We start from the raw sequence: 20,508 nt of genomic DNA on the forward strand, positions 1-20,508 counted from the left end.
AATTGCATCTGTTGCATATGGCACGTTGGGCGGACCCCTTCGATTTCGCTCAAAATCACAGGAATGATGCTCCTTGACCTCCTGAACACGAAAACAGTGCTCCTTTTGACCGACATCAAAGACTTTTCCAGATATACGCATGCGTGCACATTCAAATTGCATATGTTGCATATGGCACGTTGGGCGGACCCCTTCGATTTCGCTCAAAATCACAGGAATGATGCTCCTTGATCTCCTGAACACGAAAACAGTGCTACTTTTGACCGACATCAAAGACTTTTCCAGATATACGCATCTGTGCACATTCAAATTGCATATGTTGCATATGGCACGTTGGGCGGACCCCTTCGATTTCGTTCAAAATCACAGGAATGATGCTCCTTGACCTCCTGAACACGAAAATAGTGCTCCTTTTGACCGACATCAAAGACTTTTCCAGATATACGCATGCGTGCACATTCAAATTGCATATGTTGCATATGGCACGTTGGGCGGACCCCTTCGATTTCGCTCAAAATCACAGGAATGATGCTCCTTGACCTCCTGAACACGAAAACAGTGCTACTTTTGACCGACATCAAAGACTTTTCCAGATATACGCATGCGTGCACATTCAAATTGCATATGTTGCATATGTCACGTTGGGCGGACCCCTTCGATTTCGTTCAAAATCACAGGAATGATGCTCCTTGACCTCCTGAACACGAAAATAGTGCTCCTTTTGACCGACATCAAAGACTTTTCCAGATATACGCATGCGTGCACATTCAAATTGCATATGTTGCATATGGCACGTTGGGCGGACCCCTTCGATTTCGCTCAAAATCACAGGAATGATGCTCCTTGACCTCCTGAACACGAAAACAGTGCTACTTTTGACCGACATCAAAGACTTTTCCAGATATACGCATGCGTGCACATTCAAATTGCATATGTTGCATATGGCACGTTGGGCGGACCCCTTCGATTTCGTTCAAAATCACAGGAATGATGCTCCTTGACCTCCTGAACACGAAAATAGTGCTCCTTTTGACCGACATCAAAGACTTTTCCAGATATACGCATGCGTGCACATTCAAATTGCATATGTTGCATATGGCACGTTGGGCGGACCCCTTCGATTTCGTTCAAAATCACAGGAATGATGCTCCTTGACCTCCTGAACACGAAAACAGTGCTACTTTTGACCGACATCAAAGACTTTTCCAGATATACGCATCCTTGCACATTCAAATTGCATATGTTGCATATGGCACGTTGGGCGGACCCCTTCGATTTCGTTCAAAATCACAGGAATGATGCTCCTTGACCTCCTGAACACGAAAATAGTGCTCCTTTTGACCGACATCAAAGACTTTTCCAGATATACGCATGCGTGCACATTCAAATTGCATATGTTGCATATGGCACGTTGGGCGGACCCCTTCGATTTCGCTCAAAATCACAGGAATGATGCTCCTTGACCTCCTCAACACGAAAACAGTGCTACTTTTGACCGACATCAAAGACTTTTCCAGATATACGCATGCGTGCACATTCAAATTGCATATGTTGCATATGGCACGTTGGGCGGACCCCTTCGATTTCGTTCAAAATCACAGGAATGATGCTCCTTGACCTCCTGAACACGAAAACAGTGCTACTTTTGACCGACATCAAAGACTTTTCCAGATATACGCATCCGTGCACATTCAAATTGCATATGTTGCATATGGCACGTTGGGCGGACCCCTTCGATTTCGTTCAAAATCACAGGAATGATGCTCCTTGACCTCCTGAATACGAAAATAGTGCTCCTTTTGACCGACATCAAAGACTTTTCCAGATATACGCATGCGTGCACATTCAAATTGCATATGTTGCATATGGCACGTTGGGCGGACCCCTTCGATTTCGCTCAAAATCACAGGAATGATGCTCCTTGACCTCCTGAACACGAAAATAGTGCTCCTTTTGACCGACATCAAAGACTTTTCCAGATATACGCATGCGTGCACATTCAAATTGCATATGTTGCATATGGCACGTTGGGCGGACCCCTTCGATTTCGCTCAAAATCACAGGAATGATGCTCCTTGACCTCCTGAACACGAAAACAGTGCTACTTTTGACCGACATCAAAGACTTTTCCAGATATACGCATGCGTGCACATTCAAATTGCATATATTGCATATGGCACGTTGGGCGGACCCCTTCGATTTCGTTCAAAATCACAGGAATGATGCTCCTTGACCTCCTGAACACGAAAATAGTGCTCCTTTTGACCGACATCAAAGACTTTTCCAGATATACGCATGCGTGCACATAGTCGTTTTGAGTCTAGAAGCTTCTAAAGAGGCCAATGTTTGGCTATACACCCCGTAAGTGGTCTTTAGGCATACGAGTCAATGCAGAGGTCAACTTAACGGTCTCTCCTGCCTAAACTAAGAAAGATACAGAAACCCGGTTACCACCATTCCATAGTCCTTGAATGTATCTACAACACATAGGGAATTTAAGGTCTTGACGTTTTTGGTCTGGCCGCCAGATGACGCCAAAGTTGACATATATTTGAGCCACCTGGTGGGCAGTTGTAGAAGCTCGACGAAAATGCGGTTCTAATATGTTGTAGCCACATCCATTCTGCATCGACTGAAACTAGAAACTTGAAGATCGGTGTAGTCGTATTGAATGTAGAAGCTTCTAAAGAGACCTATGCTTGTCTATGCACCCCTTAAGTGTTCTTTAGGCATGCGAGTCAATTCAGAGGTCAACTTAACGGTCTCTCCTGCCTAAACTAAGAAAGATACAGAAATCCGGTTACCGCCATTCGATAGTCCTTGAATGTATCTATAACATATAGGAAATTCAATGTCTTGACGTTTTTGATCTGGCCGATAGATGGCGCCAAATTTGACATATATTTGCGCCATCTGGTGGGCAGTTGTAGAAGTTCGACGAAAATGCGGTTCTAACATGTTGTAGCCACGTCAATTCTGCATCGACTGACACTAGAAACTTGAAGATCAATTCAGTCGTTTTGAGTCTAGAAGCTTCTAAAGAGGCCAATGTTTGGATATACACCTCGTAAGTGGTCTTTAGGCATTCGAGTCAATGCAGAGGTCAACTTAACGGTCTCTTGCCTAAACTAAGAAAGATACAGAAACCCGGTTACAACCATTCGATAGTCCTTGAATGTATCTATAAAACATAGGAAATTCAAGGTCTTGACCTTTTTGGTCTGGCCGCCAGATGGCGGCAAATTTGACATATATTTGCGCCACCTGGTGGCGAGTTGTAGAAGTTCGACGAAATTGCGGTTCTAACATGTTGTAGCCACATCAATTCTGCATCGAATGACACTAGAAACTTGAAGATCAATTCAGTCGTTTTGAGTCTAAAAGCTTCTAAAGAGACCAATGTTTGGCTATACACCCCTTAAGTGGTCTTTAGGCATACGAGTCAATACAGAGGTCAACTTAACGGTCTCTCCTGCCTAAACTAAGAAAGATACAGAAACCCGATTACAGCCATTCAATAGTCCTTGAATGTATCTACAACATATAGGAAATTCAAGGTCTTGACGTTTTTGGTCTGACCGCCAGATGGCGCCAAATTTGACATATATTTGCGCCACCTGGTGGGCAGTTGTAGAAGTTCGACGAAAATGCGGTTCTAACATGTTGTAGCCACATCAATTCTGCATCGACTGACACTAGAAACTTGAAGATCGGTGTAGTCGTTTTGAGTCTAGAAGCTTCTTAAGAGACCAATGTTTGTCTATACACCCCTTTAGTGATCTTTAGGCATACGAGTCAACACAGAGGTCAACTTAACGGTCTCTCCTGCCTAAACTAAGAAAGATACGGAAACTCTGTTACCGCCATTCGATAGTCCTTGAATGTATCTACAACTTAGAGGAAATTCAAGGTCTTGACGCTTTTGGTCTGGCCGCCAGATGGCACCAAGCTTGACATATATTTGCGCCACCTGGTAGGCAGTTCTAGAAGCTTGACGAAAATGCGGTTCCAACATGTTGTAGCCACGTCAATTCTGCATCGACTGACACTAGAAACTTGAAGATCAATTCAGTCGTTTTGAGTCTAGAAGCTTCTAAAGAGGCCAATGTTTGGCTATACACCCCGTAAGTGGTCTTTAGGCATACGAGTCAATGCAGAGGTCAACTTAACGGTCCCTCCTGCCTAAACTAAGAAAGATACAGAAACCCGCTTACCACCATTCGATAGTCCTTGAATGTATCTACAACACATAGGAAATTCAAGATCTTGACGTTTTTGGTCTGGCCGCCAGATGACGCCAAAGTTGACATATATTTGCGCCACCTGGTGGGCAGTTGTAGTAGCTCGACGAAAATGCGGTTCTAACATGTTGTAGCCACATCCATTCTGCATCGACTGACACTAGAAACTTGAAGATCGGTGTAGTCGTATTGAATGTAGAAGCTTCTAAAGAGACCTATGTTTGTCTATGCACCCCTTAAGTGGTCTTTAGGCATGCGAGTCAATTCAGAGGTCAACTTAACGGTCTCTCCTGCCTAAACTAAGAAAGGTACAGAAATCCGGTTACCACCATTCGATAGTCCTTGAATGTATCTATAACATATAGGAAATTCAAGGTCTTGACGTTTTTGACGTTACCAAGCGAATAACAAAGCTAAGGTCTCCAACGATTCCCCGATTCGCGGACTGCCTTCGCCAAGGTTCGTGACCTACAAGGTCATGACCTTCCAGGTCAATATCAAGGTCAAACGACGGGAACCGCTCTGCACGCCGAAGTTAGCGACCGATTTCCAAAGTTAAGGTGTCAAACGATTCCCCGATTCACGGACTACATTCACCGAGGTTTATGACCCTCAAAGTCATGACCTTCCAGGTCAGCACCAAGGTCAAATCACAGAACGCGCCCTACACGCCAAACTTAACGACCGATTACCAAAGTTAAGGTCTCAAACGGTCTCAAACGATTCCCCGATTCACGGACTACCTCCACCGAGGTTCATGACCTCCAAGGTCGTGACCTTCCAGGTCAACATCAAGGTGAAACGACGGAAACCGCTCTGCACGACAAAATTAGCGACCGATTACTAAAGTTAAGGTCTCAAACGATTCCACAGTTCACGAACTACCTTCTCCAACGTTCATGACCTCAAAGGTCATGACCTTCCAGGTCAACACCAAGGTAAAATGACAGAAAGCGCCCTACACGCCAAAGTTACCGGCCGATTACCAAAGTTAAGGTCTCAAACGAATCCCCGATTCACAGAATACCTTCACCAAGAATCGTGACCTCCAGAGTCATGACCTTCCAGGTCAACATCAGGCCAAACGACGGAAAACGCTCTGCAAGCCAAAGGTAGCGAACGATTCCCAAAGGTAAGGTCTCCTGACTAGTCTCGTATGCCTAAAGACCACTTAATGGGTGCATAGCCAAACATTGGTCTCTTTAGAAGCTTTTAGACTCAAAACGACTGAATTGATCTTCAAGTTTCTAGTGTCATTCGATGCAGAATTGATGTGGCTACAACATGTTAGAACCGCAATTTCGTCGAATTTCTACAACTGGCCACCAGGTGGCGCAAATATATGTCAAATTTGCCGCCATCTGGCGGCCAGACCAAAAACGTCAAGACCTTGAATTTCCTATGTGTTGTAGATACATTCAAGGACTATCGAATGGTGGTAACCGGGTTTCTGTATCTTTCTTAGTTTAGGCAAGAGACCGTTAAGTTGACCTCTGCATTGAGTCGTATGCCTAAAGACCACTTACGGGGTGTATATCCAAACATTGGTCTCTTAAGAAGCTTCTAGACTCAAAACGACTGAATTGATCTTCAAGTTTCTAGTGCATAGGTGTCGATTTGTATACTTTTGGGGGTGCCCGGGCACCCCCAATGCTGAGTTGGGCACCCCCCAAGGTGCTCTGGGCACCCCCAACCAAAGTTGGTACTGGCATCACTATCACGGTTCTTTGAGCGCATTATTATTATTTTTTAATTACCTACCGTACATATGCGTTGTAAAAAAAATGACGCGATTTTTTTTTTTGCTTTGTTTATACCAGAGTTAAGACAGCAGCATTTGGTAGCCATCGTCGCATTCGTACCGCGTCAATGGGGCGGTGTTTCACGGCCGGTAGTAGCGTGCTGAAAGCACACGTGTCAAATTGGGTTTCCATGGAGACGTTGACAACTCGGACCCTCCAACATAATAGACCCCGCGTTCGATGTCTCTCGGACGACGAAGATTCTATGTCGTCCGGCCAATCCCGTTCAAGGTCAGCTTGGCTGCGGTTGTGGAACGTGATTGGCCGGACGGCGTAGAATCTTCGTCGTCAGAGAGACATCGAACGCGGGGAGAGTTTTCGGTACCGGACGTCCTTGAGTTTTGTTTTGAGTGGCGGGGCTTGGGCGGGGCAGTCTTTTGGTCCGAAAGGCGACAGATCATGGTTTAATCTGGGATTCTGCCTCTGGTGAGAAAGATCTTAAGAAGCATGGACATCAGAAGGTTTTTTACCAAAAGAGTAAGTCATTGGTGTGATATACGACTCAGAGGCGGATCCAGCTCAGAAGTTTGGGGGGGCAAACCATAAAAATTTATCGATTCTTTCCATGCATCGTCCATAGGCGTAATGTTAAAATCATGCCGTTTGGGGGGGGGGGGGGGCAAATGCCCATTTTGCCCCCCCCCCCTGGATCCGCCACTGATACGACTGCATGATTATTGCTTAGGATTGCATACGATGGCATGATAGGTATTGCCGCTGGCTCTTCTTCCGTTGTTATTCTAAGAGGCTCTTCTATTTATACTAACCGGAAGAGGCCCCTAGGACTGATGGTCTAACAGGCCCTTCTATTTATACTAGCCAGAGGAGGCCCATGATACTGATTGTCTGAGAGGCCCTTCTATTCAAACTAGGCAGATGAGGCCCCTGAGAATGATAGTCCGAAGAGCCATGCGGCGGCAACTGGCCGTGGCCATATTTCGGCTCGGTAGGGCCCCACAGAGCTCATGAGAGCACCTCAAGGGCTTCTAAGTAGACACGCTTATCCCCATAAGGGTGCCACGCCGGCTTCTGAAGGCTCCTTGTAGGCATCTAAAGGGCCCTTTCCGGCCTCTAACGGCTCCACCCACCTGTGATGGCTCCACACCAGTGTTAATGAGCGCCACACACAGCGGCGCCTTTGAGGGTCATACTAGTGTCTCTTAGGGCCCTATATCGGTGGCTCTGGGGGCCCCACACCGGCGCCTCTGTGGGCCACCACACCTGTGTATCTCAAGGCTCTATAGGTATATCTGAAGGACCCACACCGACACCTCTGAGGGTCCCACACCAGTATCTCGGAGCTCTGAAGGCCCCACACCGGTGACTCTGAGGACTCACCTGCTCCTGAGAGCACCATGTTTATGTCTAACGGCTCCACAAGGCCACTGAAGGCACCACACAAGCTCTCACTGAGCTCTAATGTCCATGTACCGGCCTCTGAGGGATTTAAGCCAGCGCATTCATAGCTCCACACCAGCAATTGTAAGGGCCTCACACTGAAGTATCTGAGGGTTCCACACCGGTGTCTCTAAGGGCCACATACCGGCATCTCTGAGGGCCCCATACCGGCGTCTCCGAGGGTCCACATCTGGCGGGCACCCATCAGCGACTGAAGGTCCCACACTGTCGACTCCGAGAGCCCCATCTGCGTCTGGGAGCAACATGCCGTCTCTAAGAACCACTGGCGGTCGCAGCCGCTAGCAAAAGGGGGGGCCAAACTCACACTCGCGGGACATAACATTTATCCGTCACCAGTGGGGGTGGGGGGGGGGGGTGATCGGCTAATGTTTTACGTCCACGAGGCGCCGCGCAGTTGGCACTACTTATGCTTCATCCATCTCATTCTTGCGTGGAATCTTTAAGCTGAATTTAAGGCAAAATCACCAGTTCCATTTCCCGTCCCACGCTGTTTCCATGCACGGTCGGGCCACTGCACCATGGCGACGGATCGGTGTAGCATATACCTACTTGAAGGTCGGGCACGCGGATTCATGACCTTACCACTATAAAACAATTCGGAAAAGTACAGATACCTGCCTCTTGCTTTGAACAAGCATATGAAATCTGATGCTCATGCTAAAAAGACTGGCCCTGAGCCCTGAGGACTTCATCAGTCTCTGCCAGCCCCAGGACCCACAACGGCTCATGGGGTCCCGACGTCGAAATATGAGGGAATCTACGCGGGACCATCAGGACGTAAAGTGATCTCGATCAGGACCAACGTAAGGGTGTGCAGGTCGCAGGAGTCTGCGTAAGCCCTCTGATCTTCAGAAGCCCACCCATGTATGTTTTCACTTAGAGGCCAGTTTAGGGCCCTCAGACACCAGTACAGGGCCTGAAAACTGCAAAGGCCAGTAGTTAAGACCATCAGAGACCGAGTTGGGCTCTCAGAGGCTAATGTGGGTCCTTACTCATTACAAGCCAACATGGGACCCTCAGAGGTCAGCGTGGGGCTCTAAAAGACCGGCATGAGCCTCCGTTGGACCCAGAGGCCAGCAGAGGGCCCTCAAAGGCCAAGATGGGCCCTCCTCAGAGGCCAACGCAGGCCCTTAGAGGCCGTCATCGGGTCTTAAACAACCAGTGCGGGGCCCTCCTTGGCACCTAAAGGTTCGTCTTGGGACACCAGAGACAGAAATAAGGCCACCAGAGACCGGTGTGAGACGCTCAGATGCCGGTTTGGGCCACTGAGGCCGGTTAGGGGCCCTCATAGGCCAGATGTGGGGTTTCAAAGGTCGATATGGGCTCTTAGCGGCCAACGTGGGCGCTTGACCGCCACTGAAGTTCCCTCAGAGGTCAGTGTAGGACGCTGAGGATGTAGGACGTGGGAGCTATAGTTAATAACTGGGAGTGGGTTTTTTTGAGCCTCGTCACGATCGAATAAGGGCCAGGGCCCCATACACCTATGGGGGCCCATCGGTTGTTTGAGGGGGGGGCAAATGATATGATGGCCCTCTTTATTGGCCTTTGGGGGGGGGGGCATGGCCCTGATGCCCCCCCCCCCCGCGACCGCCACTGTGTACACGTTACACACAGGCCTCTGAGATTGCATACTAGTTCATGCAAACTCTATGCAGGCCCCGGAGGTCCCACGCTAATCCTTAAGAAACCAAGCCGGCATACGGCGTCACCACCGGGCTTCTGAGGTGCACAGCTGACAGCACCAACCCATGAGGTCTTACTTTAGTGACTTAGTGTCGTAGAGCCACGCTCATTTGGCAGGGCCCACCCGCCACTGCCGAAGAGGGTCTCATGCCAGCCATTGCTGGGCCTAGAGAGCCTCAAATAAACCCACGCTGATATTCCATATAAGATCCGGCCATACTCGTGAACCGGTGCCAGCGACGCTGACCGCCAAATTGACAAAATGCGAAACTGAGCCCACTCATGAGTGAAATTTACGTCCTTTGATGGCGCAGGAAAGAAAATGAAACATACAAAAAGCTTTCTAGGACTTTTGTTTGATCTGAAAGGTGGGGCCAAAAGATAGTATGGCCCCACCTTTCAGTACCAAAGGGGGGGCCATGGCCCCCGTGGCCCCCCCCTGGGACCGCCTATGCTAAGAACCACAGCGGCCCCTCCGTACGAAAGATGGGCGTCTGCATGCCAAATGGGAGCGGTTCTGAGACAGTAGGGAGTAGGGCACCTACGTGCAATAGAGGGGCGCCTGTGAAGCCCATAGGGGCGCCTCAATGCGAAAGAGGGGTGCCTCTGAGGCCTACATATATGGGCGTCCACATGCAATAGAGGTCTGCGACTGCAATTGATCAATGCCATGGGGGTGCATTCATAAGAAACAGGGGCGCCGGCATGGCAAAGAGAGGCGCCTTCAAGTGTCCATAAAAGAGAGACGCCTATGATAAGCGCACATTGTATGCGACAACGGGGCTACTGTGGGACATAGGGATGTCTCTGATGACTATACATAGGGCGCTTTTATGCCAAAGAGGGCGCCTATGAAGCTAATGGGGGCACCTGGGAAACGAGGAAGACATTTGCGTAAGGGTTTTCAGGGGTCATGCGCCGTTTGCGGCAAATAGATTCTAAAAAAATCGGAGGGGGAATAAGTTTTAAAAATGGTGCGGACTTTCCGCACTGTTCGCCTAAGCGGTTACGCCCCTGGGTACATCTGCCCGATCTCAGAAGCTAGATTTGGAGATCATACTTGAAAGCAGCCAGCAGGACGAGGCAAAAGTTGGAGGCCCCTGAAAATAGGAGGCCCCCTGGAAAAGGAGGCCCCTTGACAGGGTGGCCCACCCACTTTTCATGACGTTCCTACGCCCTTGCCGGGGGGGGGGGGGTGGGGAGTGGGGGCAGCTTCCCCCCCCCCCCAACTCTGGGGCCGTGGGGTGGTGCCCCTACAGCTTTTAGACGGAATGCCACACTTTTTTTTTGCAAATGTTTTCTTTTTTGTTAAAAAAGCCAAGGGATGAAAAATAAGTGGCCTAAAACCGGTGAGAAAACTAGATTTGGGGGTACCCTAGGTTGATCTTTATCTGAAAGTAGTTCCCGCGCCCCTGCTCTGGGCACCCCCAACCATTTTCACAAATCGACACCCTTGTTCTAGTGTCAGTCGATGCAGAATTGACGTGGCTACAACATGTTAGAACCGCATTTTCGTCAAACTTCTAAAACTGCCCACCAGATGGCGCAGATATATGTCAAATTTGGCGCCATCTGGCGGCCAGACCAAAAACGTCAAGACCTTGAATTTCCTATATGTTATAGATACATTCAAGGACTATCGAATGGCGGTAACCGGATTTCTGTATCTTTCTTAGTTTAGGCAGGAGAGACCGTTAAGTTGACCTCTGAATTGACTCGCATGCCTAAAGACCACTTAAGGGGTGCATAGACAAACATAGGTCTCTTTAGAAGCTTCTACATTCAATACGACTACACCGATCTTCAAGATTCTAGTTTCAGTCGATGCAGAATGGATGTGGCTACAACATATTAGAACAGCATTTTCGTCGAGCTTCTACAACTGCCCACCAGGTGGCTCAAATATATGTCAAATTTGGCGTCATCTGGCGGCAAGACCAAAAACGTCAAGACCTTGAATTTCCTATGTGTTGTAGATACATTCAAGGACTATCGAATGGTGGTAACCGGGTTTCTGTATCTTTCTTAGTTTAGGCAGGAGAGACCGTTAAGTTGACCTCTGCATTGACTCGTATGCCTAAAGACCACTTACGGGGTGTATAGCCAAACATTGGCCTCTTTAGAAGCTTCTAGACTCAAAACGACTATGTGCACGCATGCGTATATCTGGAAAAGTCTTTGATGTCGGTCATAAGGAGCACTATTTTCTTGTTCAGGAGGACAAGGAGCATCATTCCTGTGATTTTGAACGAAATCGAAGGGGTCCGCCCAACGTGCCATATGCAACATATGCAACTTGAATGTGCACGCATGCGTATATCTGGAAAAGTCTTTGATGTCGGTCAAAAGGAGCACTACTTTCGTGTTCAGGAGGTCAAGGAGCATCATTCCTGTGATTTTGAACGAAATCGAAGGGGTCCGCCCAACGTGCCATATGCAACATATGCAATTTGAATGTGCACGCATGCGTATATCTGGAAAAGTCTTTGATGTCGGTCAGAAGTAGCACTGTTTTCGTGTTCAGGAGGTTAAGGAGCATCATTCCTGTGATTTTGAACGAAATCGAAGGGGTCCGCCCAACGTGCCATATGCAACATATGCAATTTGAATGTGCACGGATGCGTATATCTGGAAAAGTCTTTGATGTCGGTCAAAAGGAGCACTATTTTCGTGTTCAGGAGGTCAAGGAGCATCATTCCTGTGATTTTTAGCGAAATCGAAGGGGTCCGCCCAACGTGCCTTATGCAACATATGCAATTTGAATGTGCACGCATGCGTATATCTGGAAAAGTCTTTGATGTCGGTCAAAAGTAGCACTGTTTTCGTGTTCAAGAGGTCAAGGAGCATCATTCCTGTGATTTTGAGCGAAATCGAAGGGGTCCGCCCAACGTGCCATATGCAACATATGCAATTTGAATGTGCACGCATGCGTATATCTGGAAAAGTCTTTGATGTCGGTCAAAAGGAGCACCATTTTCGTGTTCAGGAGGTCAAGGAGCATCATTCCTGTGATTTTGAACGAAATCGAAGGGGTCCGCCCAACGTGCCATATGCAACATATGCAATTTGAATGTGCACGGATGCGTATATCTGGAAAAGTCTTTGATTTCGGTCAAAAGTAGCACTGTGTTCGTGTTCAGGAGGTCAAGGAGTATCATTCCTGTGATTTTGAACGAAATCGAAGGGGTCCGCCCAACGTGCCATATGCAACATATGCAATTTGAATGTGCACGCTTGCGTATATCTGGAAAAGTCTTTGATGTCGGTCAAAAGTAGCACTGTTTTCGTGTTCAGGAGGTCAAGGAGCATCATTCCTGTGATTTTGAGCGAAATCGAAGGGGTCCGCCCAACGTGCCATATGCAACATATGCAATTTGAATGTGCACGCATGCGTATATCTGGAAAAGTCTTTGATGTCGGTCAAAAGGAGCACTACTTTCGTGTTCAGGAGGTCAAGGAGCATCATTCCTGTGATTTTGAACGAAATCGAAGGGGTCCGCCCAACGTGCCATATGCAACATATGCAATTTGAATGTGCACGCATGCGTATATCTGGAAAAGTCTTTGATGTCGGTCAAAAGGAGCACTATTTTCGTGTTCAGGAGGTCAAGGAGCATCATTCCTGTGATTTTGAACGAAATCGAAGGGGTCCGCCCAACGTGCCATATGCAACATATGCAATTTGAATGTGCACGGATGCGTATATCTGGAAAAGTCTTTGATGTCGGTCAAAAGTAGCACTGTTTTCGTGTTCAGGAGGTCAAGGAGCATCATTCCTGTGATTTTGAACGAAATCGAAGGGGTCCGCCCAACGTGCCATATGCAACATATGCAATTTGAATGTGCACGCATGCGTATATCTGGAAAAGTCTTTGATGTCGGTCAAAAGTAACACTGTTTTCGTGTTCAGGAGGTCAAGGAGCATCATTCCTGTGATTTTGAGCGAAGTCGAAGGGGTCCGCCCAACGTGCCATATGCAACATTTGCAATTTGAATGTGCACGCATGCGTATATCTGGAAAAGTCTTTGATGTCGGTCAAAAGGAGCACTATTTTCGTGTTCAGGAGGTCAAGGAGCATCATTCCTGTGATTTTGAGCGAAATCGAAGGGGTCCGCCCAACGTGCCATATGCAACATATGCAATTTGAATGTGCACGCATGCGTATATCTGGAAAAGTCTTTGATGTCGGTCAAAAGGAGCACTATTTTCGTGTTCAGGAGGTCAAGGAGCATCATTCCTGTGATTTTGAACGAAATCGAAGGGGTCCGCCCAACGTGCCATATGCAACATATGCAATTTGAATGTGCACGCATGCGTATATCTGGAAAAGTCTTTGATGTCGGTCAAAAGTAGCACTGTTTTCGTGTTCAGGAGGTCAAGGAGCATTATTCCTGTGATTTTGAGCGAAATCGAAGGGGTCCGCCCAACGTGCCATATGCAACATATGCAATTTGAATGTGCACGCATGCGTATATCTGGAAAAGTCTTTGATGTCGGTCAAAAGGAGCACTATTTTCGTGTTCAGGAGGTCAAGGAGCATCATTCCTGTGATTTTGAACGAAATTGAAAGGGTCCGCCCAACGTGCCATATGCAACATATGCAATTTGAATGTGCACGGATGCGTATATCTGGAAAAGTCTTTGATGTCGGTCAAAAGTAGCACTGTTTTCGTGTTCAGGAGGTCAAGGAGCATCATTCCTGTGATTTTGAGCGAAATCGAAGGGGTCCGCCCAACGTGCCATATGCAACATATGCAATTTGAATGTGCACGCATGCGTATATCTGGAAAAGTCTTTGATGTCGGTCAAAAGTAGCACTGTTTTCGTGTTCAGGAGGTCAAGGAGCATCATTCCTGTGATTTTGAACGAAATCGAAGGGGTCCGCCCAACGTGCCATATGCAACATATGCAATTTGAATGTGCACGCATGCGTATATCGGGAAAAGTCTTTGATGTCGGTCAAAAGTAGCACTGTTTTCGTGTTCAGGAGGTCAAGGAGCATCATTCCTGTGATTTTGAGCGAAATCGAAGGGGTCCGCCCAACGTGCCATTTGCAACATATGCAATTTGAATGTGCACGCATGCGTATATCTGGAAAAGTCTTTGATGTCGGTCAAAAGGAGCACTAATTTCGTGTTCAGGAGGTCAAGGAGCATCATTCCTGTGATTTTGAACGAAATCGAAGGGGTCCGCCCAACGTGCCATATGCAACATATGCAATTTGAATGTGCACGGATGCGTATATCTGGAAAAGTCTTTGATGTCGGTCAAAAGTAGCACTGTTTTCGTGTTCAGGAGGTCAAGGAGCATCATTCCTGTGATTTTGAACGAAATCGAAGGGGTCCGCCCAACGTGCCATATGCAACATATGCAATTTGAATGTGCACGCATGCGTATATCTGGAAAAGTCTTTGATGTCGGTCAAAAGGAGCACTGTTTTCGTGTTCAGGAGGTCAAGGAGCATCATTCCTGTGATTTTGAGCGAAATCGAAGGGGTCCGCCCAACGTGCCATATGCATTATATGCAATTTGAATGTGCACGCATGCGTATATCTGGAAAAGTCTTTGATGTCGGTCAAAAGGAGCACTATTTTCGTGTTCAGGAGGTCAAGGAGCATCATTCCTGTGACTTTGAACGAAATCGGAGGGGTCCGGCAAGTTCACTTTAGGACGGGAAATCTGAATATCACTTGTATTTGCCTCTTGGCTTTGCTCAATAGGTTTATCGACTGTTTTTCGCCCTTTGGTCTAACAATGATTCTGGTGCTTAAGTATATTGTTATTGCAGTATGTATAGCTAATGTCCTTCATAAATACGAAGCTGTCACGTGTAAAACGACTCCAAAAAGTGAGAAAAATTGCATGACCTTGAACGACCTTGAACTTTAGAGACTTCTCCTGAGAAAACTATGCGACCGCGTTTAATGCAAATTAGTTTTTTGTAAAGAACTACTCAGTCTTAATCATTTCTGAAATTTTCTTGAAATTTGATGATGTCCGATTTTTCCGGGAAGTTTACTAACCAGAATATTGTACTAGTAAAACAAACGTGAATAACTTGGAAAATACTTAATGTCGGTAAATAAAAAGATGATTTTTGCACTTAGGAGCTCATGGTCTATCTGCTGTGCAATTTTCAGCCAAATCGAAGGGGTCCGCGAATGTGCACGCGAATCTGAATGTGAATATGATGCAACTATATGCACGTGAATTGATAGACGTATTCGAAACGCATGTTCATCTATTTGGCAACATATCCGGATTCAGATTCATATTCGAAATTAATGGTCTGCGGACTACTCAGAATGACTCAAAAATGATTTTGACTATACAATTTGACCTTCCCAATTCAATGAGGGTAAAATATAAGCACGGCGCGGTCAATTTGCAGAGTGACCTCAGGTCAAAGTTACATAGGTCATGTACTGCGGACTATTTAGATTACTTCAAAAATCATTTTGACCTTTTGAATTTTAATTTCTAGCATAACTTATATTAACTTTAAGCGCGGCACGCCCCAAGAGCAGTTTTTCGTAGACTTGTAATACAGGGTCGTTAGCATTTTTCAGTTTAGGGACTATCTCAAATTTCGTGAGAATAATTTTGGTTTTACAATTTTGCTTTTGATATTCAACAAAAATTATATCTAAGCGCGGCACGACTCAAATATAGATATATGTATAAAAATAATTACAAGTTTTAATTCAAACATGGCCGCCAGGCATCTTGACTGACGCGTTTGATTCGATCTCGGCGCGTAAACAAAAGACCATTAGGCAGCGCAAAAATGCAGTGTGTTATAGTGTATTAAATTGTGTTTTTAAGTGTTTTTATATACTTTGGTGAGGTCTGTGTATTAGATTACATGCTCTGTTGATACGCTAGGATAGTCCCTTGCATATTTTTTTGCAAAGAAACATATTAAGCCTTGCCTAGTCAATTCTAAAGCCCTCATAACACCCTCTTCAAAAATCTACTTTATCATGTAGGTACATACCTACCTGTGCAATGCAATATGAAGTCCTAATTTATCCCAATATAATGCCTACTGAGACTTAACACTTACCTCTGCTTTTTGGTATCTGCTGCAGTTTAAATGGAGATCAACTTAGTCAAAGCTAACTGGCCAATGTCAATTAGAATCGGGGGCAGCTTGAACATATGCAGCATAAATGTAGGGCTGCTCTGTCTGCGTCACTCCCAGGTGATGTCAGCTGCCCACTGCCCTGCCTTGCCCTGTCCTGGCTCCTGTCAGCTCCTGTCAGCCCTCCCACTCCTGTCAGCTCCTGTCAGCTCCTTGTCGACCTCTGTCAACCTCTGTCAACCCTGTCCTGCCCTGCCCTGTCCTGGCTCCTGTCAGCTCTCCTGTCAGCTCCTGTCAGCTCCTGTCAGCTCCTGTTTAACTCCCCTTCCCTATTCAGGAGCTGGTGCTGCTGATATCTGCCTCTGTCCACCTCTGTCTGCCACTGTCGACCTCTGTCCGCCTCTGTAGACCTCTATCGACCTCTGTCGACCTCTGTCGACCCCTATGGACACATGTCGACCCCTGTCGACCTCTGTCGACCCTGCCCTGCCCTGCCCTGGCTCCTGTCAGCTCCTTGTCAACCTCTGTCGACCTCTGTCGATCTCTGTCAACCTCTGTCGACCTCTTTTATCGACCTCTGTCGACCCTGCCCTGCCCTGCCTTGGCTCCTGCCCTGCCCTGCCCTGGCTCCTGTCAGCTCCTGTCAGCTCCTTGTCAACCTCTGTCGACCTCTGTCGACAGGGGCGATGCTAGGTACCATCAACAGTGGGGAATGGAATGACTGACCGAGGTGGCTCGAGGTACCATAAACAGTGGGGCAGGGGCGACTCTGTCCGACCTGACCGAAGTCTGTCCGACCTGGCAGAGGTATGTGGGACCTAACAAAGGTATGTGTGACCTGACAGAGGTATGTGGGACCTGACAGAGGTATGTAAGACCTGTCAGAGGTCTGTAGGGGCTGACAGAGATATGTGGAACCTGACAGACGTCTGACAACCCTAGCCGAGGTCTGTCAAAGACCTGACTGAAGTCTCTCAGACCTGACCGAGGTCTCTCCGACCTGACCGAGGACTGTCAGACCTGACCGAGGTCTGTCAGACCTGACAGAGGTATGTGAGACCTGAGAGAGGTCTGTCAGACCTGACAGAGGTATGTGGGACCTGACAGAAGTATGTGGGACCTGACAGAGGCATGTAAGACCTGTCAGAGGTCTGTAGGAGCTGACAGAGATAAATGGAACCTGACAGACGTCTGACAACCCTGGCCGATGTCTGTCAAAGACCTGACTGAAGTCTCTCAGACCTGACAGAGGTCTCTCCGACCTGACCGAGGACTGTCAGACCAGACCGAGGCCTGTCAGACGTGACAGAGGTATGTGAGACCTGACAGAGGTCTGTAGGAGCTGACAGAGATATGTGGAACCTGACAGACGTCTGATAGCCCTCCTATGTGGATCCTCCCTGTCTGTAGGAGCTGACAGAGATATATGGAACCTGACAGACGCCTGACAAACCTGGCCGAGGTCTGTCAGAGACCTGACTGAAGTCATATGACATCTCATAGGTCTAACAGACCTCTGTCATGTCCCTCATACCTCTGTCAGGTCTCGCAAACGTCTGGCAGGTCGGACAGACCTTGGTCAAGTCTGACAGGCCTCATTCAGGTCTGAGAGACCTCAGTCAGTTGTCTGACAGACCTCGGCCAGGGTTGTCAGACGTCTGTGAGACTGGGAGAGACCTCGGTCGGATCTGAAAGACCTCAGTCAGGTCTCTGACAGACCTCGGCCAGGGTTGTCAGACGTCTGTCAGGTTCCACATATCTCTGTCAGCTCCTACAGACCTCTGTCAGGTCTCACATACTTCTGTCAGGTCTGGCAGACCTCGGTCAGGTCGGCGAGACCTCGGTCAGGTCTGAGAGACCTCGGTCAGATCTGAAAGACCTCAGTCACGTCTCTGACAGACCTCGGCCAGGGTTGTCAGACGTCTGTCAGGTTCCATATATCTCTGTCAGCTCCTACATACAGACCTCTGTCAGGTCTCACATACCTCGGTCAGGTCTGACAGACCTCTCTCAAGTCTCACATACCCCTGTCACGTCTGACAGACCTCGGTCTGGTCTGACAGTCCTCGGTCAGGTCGGAGAGACCTCGGTCAGGTCTGAGAGACTTCAGTCAGGTCTTTGATAGACCTCGGCCAGGGTTGTCAGACGTCTGTCAGGTTCCACATATCTCTGTCAGCTCCTACAGACCTCTGTCAGGTGTCACATACCTCTGTCAGGTCTGGCAGACCTCTGTCAGGTCTGACAGACCTCTGTCAGGTCTGACAGACCTCTGTCAGGTCGGAGAGATCTCGGTCAGGTCTGAGAGACCTCGGTCAGATCTGAAAGAACTCAGTCATGTCTTTGACAGACCTCGGCCAGGGTTGTCAGACGTCTGCCAGGTTCCACATACCTCTGTCAGCTCTTACAGACCTCTGTCAGGTCTTACATACCTCTGTCAGGTCCCACATACCTCTGTCAGGTCTGGCAGACCTCGGTCAGGTCGGAGAGACCTCGGTCAGGTCTGAAAGACTTTAGTCAGGTCTTTGACAGACCTCGGCCAGGGTTGTCAGACGTCTGTCAGGTTCCACATATCTCTCTCAGCTCCTACTGACCTCGGTCAGGTCTCACATACCTCTGTCAGGTCTGACATACCTCGGTCAGGTCGGAGAGACCTCGGTCAGATCTGAAAGACCTCAGTCAGGTCTCTGACAGACTTCGGTCAGGCTCGACAGATCTTTGTCAGGTCCGACAAACTCAACAAGGCATCCTCGGACCGATCAGCAGGGAGCGCAGGGCTGCACCGGCCGAACTGCTGCCGCATGACGGGCCCGTGAGTCATGACTGCCGGGATGACGGTGCGCCCCGCGTCACCAGTCACCCCACCCCTACTGTCCCCTGTCTGTCTGTATCTGACACCCACGCACCCCCTACATTCCTCTGTCTGCCTGTACCTGACACCCCCTCCCCATCTGCCCCACAGCGGCGCACCGCCAGTTCGAGGCCAAGCGCAAGTCGCACTACAACGAGTTCTACGCGGTGAAGCTGGCCCGACAGCTGATGGAGAAGGACGAGGCGGAGGAGGGCGCCGGCCCTTCCTCGGCTGCCGGGCCGTCCTCATCGTCTGCCGAGCCGGCCCCGGCCCCTGACTCGGCTCCGTCGACCAGCTCGTAGACGGACGGCCCGCCGAGACCGGCCCGGTGCCGGAGCCCGTCTGTGTATTGGTTTGGCAGGCGCACTGTGTGTCCGGCCCGGTGCAGCCATTTGTGATACGGTTTAGCCAGAACGCTGCTGCTCCTGCTAACGGTGTGACGCGGTGGACGTCACGTCAACACCACCGTCACGTCACTGCAACCGTCAGTCACGTCACGTCTTGTCCCCGGATCGACAGCCGCCGTGACGGGACCGGGAGGGCAGCCCAGCTGTGTGCCGCAGAGGCTGACGGAGGACTCCTCTAGGACAAAGGAACAAAGGTGGTGGCTCATCCCACCATGGTGGTGCCCCGGCCGCTGGCGCGCGCGGAAGCCACTCGTGGTCGCCAAGAAGCGTCATGCCGGTCCGACCAGCTCTCGGTGGACACATCCGTTAGCGCCGTCAGGCGGGCAGTGCGGCCGGCGGTCGCGCTGGGGGAGGCGGCGTGCCCTATCGACCCGGCGACGCAGTGATGGAGGCCGCCGGCGGACTCAGACGGCCGGGACACGTATGTGATACCTCGCTGACCGAGAGCCGGCCGGCCGGCCACCCGCTCCGGCGCGGAGCCGAGGCTTTATTTACCGCTGGGGACGGACAGCGCGTGCCGCTGGGGGCCCGTGCTGATCCCGCCGACGGCGTTGTCCTATGATGCTGCAGTGCAGCGCGTCTGTAGAGTGTAGGGACGTAAGAGGCATCAAATTACGGCGCGGAAGTGCGCCAGCTCGGAAAGTCGCCGGCCGTAACCGGCCTTCTGATACAAACTCGGTACCTACTTCCAGGCCACCCGGCTCGAGGGACCGGCCCAGTGCCGTCGCCAGGCTCATCAGTGGAATAGCGCGCTAGGATGGATGTTATGAATGTACAGTCAACGTCTCCGCGCGGGCCTGCGTTAGACCATCGATAATGTCCTGTTCGCTCCTCGTGCATGTCTGTGTTTGTTTGAACGCGTGTGCAGTGCAGATTGTGTGGGTGGGTGTATCACAGATAGCGTCTGATTGTCGCCGGTGTAGCAAGGATTGTTGCAATAAACGTCGAATGCTGGTGTCACACGCCGCGCGCTCTTTTGTCACCTTCCATCGACCCTGCGGCGCCACCACCCACTCCGCCGTT

At 49.1% G+C, this 20,508-nt stretch overlaps 1 protein-coding gene across 1 annotated transcript; it reads left to right on the top strand.

Moving 5' to 3' along the window:
- The first annotated feature begins 6,110 nt into the window (after positions 1 to 6,110).
- On the top strand, positions 6,111 to 20,445 carry LOC122377547 (protein phosphatase inhibitor 2 family member C-like). Its single transcript, XM_043357664.1, has 3 exons — positions 6,111 to 6,132; positions 6,395 to 6,520; positions 19,190 to 20,445. The coding sequence occupies exons 1-3, from the start codon at positions 6,111 to 6,113 to the stop codon at positions 19,378 to 19,380; spliced, it is 339 nt and encodes a 112-aa protein (XP_043213599.1). The 3' UTR covers positions 19,381 to 20,445.
- The last annotated feature ends 63 nt before the right edge of the window (positions 20,446 to 20,508 follow it).

The sequence above is a fragment of the Amphibalanus amphitrite genome, unplaced genomic scaffold, assembly GCF_019059575.1.
Source record: "Amphibalanus amphitrite isolate SeventyFive unplaced genomic scaffold, NRLGWU_Aamphi_draft 000047F_arrow, whole genome shotgun sequence".
In the NCBI taxonomy this organism is placed as follows: domain Eukaryota; kingdom Metazoa; phylum Arthropoda; class Thecostraca; order Balanomorpha; family Balanidae; genus Amphibalanus; species Amphibalanus amphitrite.